The sequence below is a fragment of the Arachis stenosperma genome, chromosome 10 (genome assembly GCF_014773155.1).
Source record: "Arachis stenosperma cultivar V10309 chromosome 10, arast.V10309.gnm1.PFL2, whole genome shotgun sequence".
NCBI lineage: Eukaryota > Viridiplantae > Streptophyta > Magnoliopsida > Fabales > Fabaceae > Arachis > Arachis stenosperma.
This window is the reverse complement of record NC_080386.1, coordinates 1,601,349-1,608,506: the sequence shown is the minus strand read 5'-3', so window position 1 is coordinate 1,608,506 and position 7,158 is coordinate 1,601,349. Positions and strand designations below refer to the sequence as shown.

At 37.7% G+C, this 7,158-nt stretch overlaps 1 protein-coding gene across 1 annotated transcript; it reads right to left on the bottom strand.

Moving 5' to 3' along the window:
* Positions 1–4,614: 4,614 nt before the first annotated feature.
* LOC130955138 (CBL-interacting serine/threonine-protein kinase 12) lies at positions 4,615–6,743 on the bottom strand. Its single transcript, XM_057881937.1, has one exon. It carries the CDS (start codon positions 6,428–6,430, stop codon positions 4,778–4,780), a length of 1,653 nt encoding a protein of 550 aa, XP_057737920.1. The 5' UTR covers positions 6,431–6,743; the 3' UTR covers positions 4,615–4,777.
* Between the last annotated feature and the right edge of the window lie 415 nt (positions 6,744–7,158).

Below are 7,158 nucleotides of genomic sequence, written 5' to 3'. Positions count from 1 at the left end.
GTTAAAAATTAGAATCGTCTCTAATTTTTTTTTTGTTATAAATTGGTCCTCAAAATTTTAATTTGTTTTAAAATCGTTTTTTTTATTAATTTTATTTTTTTATTACTAAATTATCCCTCATTAAAAAATTATAAAATAAAATAAATATAAAAAATAAAAAAGAAAAGCAAAGAAAGAGATACAGAGAAAGAAAGGGAGGGGGAGTTGGGGCTCGAGAAAAAGGAGGGGGGAGGGGGGAGGGGGGAGGGGAGGGAAGCCTTACCGCCGGACCACTGCACCGCCGTCCTGTCGCCTATGATCCGCCACTGCTCCTCCTCCTCATCCTCACCGGCCGCTTTTTCTTCTTCTTCTTCTTCATCTGTGAACTAAATTTTTTTGTAGAATTTCTGAATTTTTTGTGAAATATTGTTATTACTGAATTTGGCTTGAATTTGAAATATTGTTGGATCGGGAGAGAGAAAGAAGGGGGTTTATGCGAAGAGAAACGGAAGAAGGGGGGAGTGTTAGGATTTGGTTGAATTAGTCCCACATTGCTTAGGATAGCAAATGGAGTGGGTGGCCTAGGCTATAAATATGAGGCTAAGTTCTCCATTTGTTTTTGCACCAGTCGGAAACACTTTAAGCTTGTATCTGATTTTTCTTTTCCTCTGTACTCTTTGATTAGAGAGTGTTGTGAGGTGTAGTTAGATATTTGCTTTGAGAGAGTGTGGGTGTACTGGGGTGCCGGTGAGAGAAAGAAGTCTATGTGTTGTAACAATTTTCACATAGTGATATTCTCTGGTTGTCATTTGACAATGGCCGTGGTTTTTCTCCGGTAATTGGAGTTTCCACGTTAAATTCTTGTGTTGTGATTGTGTCTATTTTATTTCTCTGTCAAAGGTGTTTTCTCAAGGGGGAATGGTGTCTTATTTCCCAACAAGTGGTATCAGAGCCTAGTTCGGTGGGATTTATTCTTAGTATGCTCTGTGGTTGCAGCCTAGTCTGACCTTCCACATCAGAAAAGAATTTTGTCCTGTGGCTTGAAGTTGATATTTGGTTGCTGTTGTTGTTGCTGGAAGACAGTGTGACACTGTGAGAGTGCAGTTTGGAAAAGGTTCTGGCTAAGGAAAGACCTGGTATTTAAGTGTGTCCATTGTGACCCACCTCTCTTTCCTGGGGACCTTTCCTAGTGCATGGTCTACAGTTGAGTTATACTATTCCAATATACGGTTGCAACAATGTCAGGATATTCAAGTGCTGTGAAGCTTGAAATAGAGAAATTTGATGGAAGAATCAATTTTGGCTTGTGGCAAATACAAGTCAAGGATGTGTTGATACAATCAGGTTTGCACAAGGCGTTGAAGGAGAAGATCTCTGGTTGCTCTCTCTATGAGAGATGATGATGTTCTCTAGAAGACAAGAAGTATCCTCATGGTATTACCGCACTGCCATGGATAAGGATGAGTTGTGGCAATCGGGTCCACAATTGCACACGGGCATTGGTTGGCGTTGAGATGCAAGGTGTGTGGCGGAGTTAGGTCGATGGCTGAAGAACTTCCAGGAAAAGCCAATTTGGAAGTTGCACCATGAATTTTCAGCAAGGTTTCGATCTGTACCAAGACGAAATGCTTGGAGTGGTCTAATTCCAAGTGAGTATACTTTCATGGTGGAGTATGATAGTTCTCTGAACTATGATTGTCGGTATAGACAATGGCAACAAAGAATAGTCGGTGTTGACTATGGAAGCTGAAGATGTGTGACTATTTCAATCAAGGTGGAGATTGTTAGGATTTGGTTGAATTAGTCCCACATTGCTTAGGATAGCAAATGGAGTGGGTGGCCTAGGCTATAAATATGAGGCTAAGTTCTCCATTTGTTTTTGCACCAGTCGGAAACACTTTAAGCTTGTATCTGATTTTTCTTTTCCTCTGTACTCTTTGATTAGAGAGTGTTGTGAGGTGTAGTTAGATATTTGCTTTGAGAGAGTGTGGGTGTACTGGGGTGCCGGTGAGAGAAAGAAGTCTATGTGTTGTAACAATTTTCACATAGTGATATTCTCTGGTTGTCATTTGACAATGGCCGTGGTTTTTCTCCGGTAATTGGAGTTTCCACGTTAAATTCTTGTGTTGTGATTGTGTCTATTTTATTTCTCTGTCAAAGGTGTTTTCTCAAGGGGGAATGGTGTCTTATTTCCCAACAGGGAGGATATGGAAGAAGGGGGAGGGAGGGGTGTTGAGGAAGAAGAAGGGAGGGGTTTTATGCGTAAAGTAAAGGGAAAAGGAGGAAGGGGTTATGCGAAGGGAGAAGGGGGGAGGGGGTTCGGGAAGAAGAGGGGGAAGGATCTTCGCCGTCGCCGTCGCCGTCGCCGTTCTTCGCCGCCGCCGCCGCTGCTCTTCTTTGCTCGATGACCGTTGCTCGTCGTTCAAGTGGCTCGCCGGATTCTGCTTCTGCTTCCATCATTCTTCTTCTTCTTCTTTCATTCTGCTTCTATTATATTTGTTGATTTTTTATTATTGTTGTTTCTGGTTGATTCTGATTCTGATTGATTATATTGTTTCATTGTTATTGTTGTTGTTGTTCTGTTTCTGTTTCTGCTCTTGCTTCTTTTATTTCTATTTGATTCCATTGTTGATTCATTGGTGATTTATTGTTGTTGTTGTTTTCTTACTGCTGCTTCTGTTTGATTCATTGTTGTTGTTGCTTTTGGTTCTGTTTCTGCTTGTGCTTCTGCTGGTGCTTCTACATAATTTTGGGGAAGAAGGGGAAGAAGAGGGGAGGGAGGTGCTTCTGCATAATTTTGGGGAAGAAGGGGAAGAAGAGGTAAGGGAGGGGTATTTTCGTTCGAATGACGATTTTAAAACAAACTAAAATCTTGGGGACCATTTTGTAGCAAAAAAAAAAGTTAGGGACGATTTCAATTTTCGACCCCTACGTTGGACTTAACCCTTATTATTTCCTTTATAAATATTTCGTCAATTTAGATATTTTTTATTTTAATTTTTTTAAAATGTATTAAATTTTTGCTAATTTAAGTATTATAATTTTTTTAAGTATTCCATCATCATTCATTTGAAGATATCAAATAATTTTATTACTTTAATTAACAAATAGAAGCTTTTATTTAAAAGAGTATGGATTTCACGTTTAGGTTCATATAATTATAGATGACGAATATTAGGGACCAATAGAATTTATAATGTATAGTCATCAATTAGTTATCATTAATATTTTTAATAATATGAGATGACATATAATAGTATAGATTATTTATTTTTCTTTTAATAATTAAGTGCTAGCCAAATTTTAATAAAAGTGTTGGCTCTCTAAACTTTATCATTATGGATTTAGGTATTTTATCACAATATTTTTATTTTTTTCTTTCACACAAGATTAAAAAATAAATAAAATAATAAAAAATTAATAACAAAAATTTAAAATATTATATTCCTATTTACTGTGTTTTTCTTTGATAAAAAAATATAATACTATAATATCTTTAAACACAATATTTTTATTTATATTTTATCTATCAAACACAATTTTAGTCTTTATATCCGAGTTAATATTCAATTTGGTGGACTTGCACGTGAGCCTCCATTTAGGGTCCGTTTGGAAAGCTTTAAAAGTAACATTTTTGAGCTTTTGACTTATGAAAAGTAGTAGTATTAATGTCCGGTGTAATTTTCAAAACCAAATTACAGCTGTCTAAAAAATTATTTAGGAGTTTATAGAGAAGTTAAAAATTTTTTTCTCATAATACTACTATTTTTTATCACATTTCTATAAAATAAGTACTTTTAGAACTAAAAATCTAAACACAAACTAACTTATAAACTACTTTTAATATAGTCATTTATTGTTTTAACTATTTTTTCAAAAAGAGTTTAATTAAGCTGTTTACCCAAATTAGGGCTTAGTCCCTAAAATTTCAATTGTCTGTATTTAGTCCCAAAATTTTACGAATAAATACTACTTACAATGTGGTTTTGAGCTATTTAAATGTCAAAATAAAAATAATATCATCTTAAAGAGTCGAACGTAGCATCAAAAATTCTAAGAATTAACATGAGTCACATTCGTAAAATTTAAAAATTAAATAGAGACAATTAAAATTTTAAGAACTAAATTAAAACTCATAAAAATTTAAAGACCAAATCAAATATTATTTTCTGAGTGTCCTCATCAACAAATTAAAAGAAACCTAAAAATATGCAATTTTTTTGCTTGGTTCAGTAGAGCTGGATATACAACTTTTATATTTTTTATTTATTATATTTTTACAAAATAGGTTAAAAATAAGGGTGATATTATTTGGGGCTTTTTTATCCATTTTTTAAAAGACTTACCTTTTGGTTTTACCTTTGTGAGAAAAAGTATTATTAAAGTTAAATTTGCGAATTTATAAATCATTTCACAAATACACCCGGTATAACCAAACAACTCAGTTACACTTGCACACAATATTCTGCAGATCTCCGGCAGAGACCAAAGAGATTATCAAAGATGTGTAGCAGAGCATAGCATGTATTTTTTAATAACGCAGCACAACCTTATTGAATTGGAGCAAAATAAAACAAAATAAATAAAAAAGAAGCAAAAAGGTAAAACAGTGTTTGTGGCATGCAAGAAGAGAGATGTAGAAATATATACTCCATTTAACTATACTTTCGAATTAGAAGACATAAATTTGATGATAGCATCACTAAAAGATGCAAACCTACTCCTGGTAATAGAGGGTGCAAAAAGAATTTAATTTATGAATTACCATACATACACAAAGACTCTGTAACGAATTAAATTAAGCCTCTGAAGCTGGAGGTCGATACTCGACAGGATCATCCAAAGCAGAAGATATCTTATTGGCAGGTTCTGAAAGCACACGCAGCAATGGGGGATGGTGATGATGATAATGAGGAGTAGAATCGCTGCTAATTCCATTGGCAGGAGAAGCAGAGCTACTAAAACTGGATGAACAGGATTCCTCCTCTTTCATCAAGTTCATCAATCCAGGCCTCAATTCATTGTTGCAGAACCTCTCATACTCTGCTCTGTCTCCTCCTTTTTTCTTCACCTCAACTACTACAAGCTTCGGTGTCAGCTCGAATATCTCAACAGCAATCGTCAATGGACCCGTCAAACCTTCCCTTGTTCCTTCCAAGCTCACCCTGCAATCCTTCTTCCTCACCGAGAATCTAACCAAGTGTGCAATCTCCTCCAATTTCGATATAATCTTCCCAACCGGCGCCGACGTCACAAACCTGGCCTCGTCCCCTTTCTCCTCGAACAATCCAGACAGATCGAATCCTTTGGAAAACGAAATTATGTCGAACGCATTCAAACTCGCAGGCCGAGGCAAAGGAGGATTGCTAACGCTATGTCTTCTCTTAATCTCAACCTCAGAATCAGATTCAGCGTAATCCGAAACAGAAGCGTTGTCATCGTCTCCGCAGTTACTGATATTAGAAGGATGATTACTGCTATTAATGCTATTAACATTATGATCCTCCATGATCATGTTTTCAGTATCATCGAAACTACAGAGCCTATCGTCTTCGACATAGAACTTGATTTGCTTGAAGCCTTTCTTGAACCACTTGTTCTGCATGATTTCGGGAATGGCGATCCGCGTCTCGGGCTTAGTGTCGAGGAGCCTGGTGAGGAGATTGGCGAGATCAGGGGAGAACCACCTAGGGCACCGGAATTCACCTTTGTAGATCTTCTTATACATCTGCATCACGTTCTGATCGTGAAACGGCAAGTACCCTGCCATCAAAACGAACAAAACGACACCGCAAGACCACAGATCAACTTTTGCGCCGTCGTAGCCCTTTCGACCGAGAACCTCCGGTGCCACGTAGGCCGGAGTCCCGCAGAACGTGTGGAACAAACCGTCCTGGCGAATTTGATCGGAGACTGCGCTGAGGCCGAAATCGGAGACCTTAAGGTTACCGTTCTCGTCGAGGAGGAGATTCTCGGGTTTGAGGTCGCGGTGGTAGACGCCTCTCTCGTGACAGAATCCGACGGCGGAGATTAATTGCTGGAAGTACTTTCTGGCGACTTCTTCTTTGAGTCTTCCTTTTGCAACCTTGTTGAAGAGCTCGCCGCCGCGGACGTATTCCATGACGAAGTAGATTTTGGTTTTGGTTGCCATTACCTCGAAGAGCTGAACGATGTTAGGGTGGCGGACGCGCCGGAGGATTGAGATCTCGCGCTTGATGTGCGCCACCAGCCCTCCTTTTAGAATCTTCTCTTTGTCTATCACCTTTATTGCCACCCATTCTCCGGTTTTCACGTTCTTTGCGCAGTACACCTTCGCGAATGTTCCGTGACCTAGCAGTTTTCCGATCTCAAACCGACCTAGCAGGAGGTTCGATGATGACGACGACGTTGAGTCTTTTTTGTTGGGTGTTGTGGTGGTGCTCATGGGCTGCTTCGAAACCACGCCCGCCATGGATGGCTAATTAGGATTTTATTCTACTTTATTGGAGCTTTCAATGTTTGGTACCGTTTTTTCTATTGAAACGAAGGAAAGAAGACACGATTTTCTTTTGTTGTGTGTGTGTGTCTAAGCGTGTTCCTCCATTGGAGGGCGTATTACGAGAAGGTGGAAGGAAGGAAGAGAGAAGCTAAGGGGGGTGTGGTTTTGATTTGTTTTTAGGTTTCTTTTTTATTTTTTTTTCCCCTTTTGTGTTTCTGTTTGTTTTCTGTGTGAATACCCCTAAAATTGATTCAAAGGTAGAGAGTAGAGACAGAAGAGCGAGGGATTGTAGAGAGGAATGCTTTTATAAGGAAGAATATATTCTACCATTAACCTTCCTTTGCTATTTCTCTCATGCTTTTATTATCTTATTATCTTATTATCTTTTTCAATTTTAAAATTTTAATACTACTACTGATAATTTAATCATTGACTCAATGCCACGTAAAGGTACACCTATTTTAGTATTTTGGTTGTTAAGACCTTTTTTTAGTTAGGGGGTTGTTGTTACTTATTAGTTATTTTTTTATACAAAAAAGAATTCTATTTTACTTTAACCGGTTAATTTTGTTGGACTGAAGAAAGCAGCAAAAACCAAAATGAAAAAGAAAACAAAAATGAGGGGTACGCGTGAGCTTCTCATGAGTTTGCGCATCCAATTGTCTCACGGTCTTACCATTCAAAAATCATAACAAAATTAA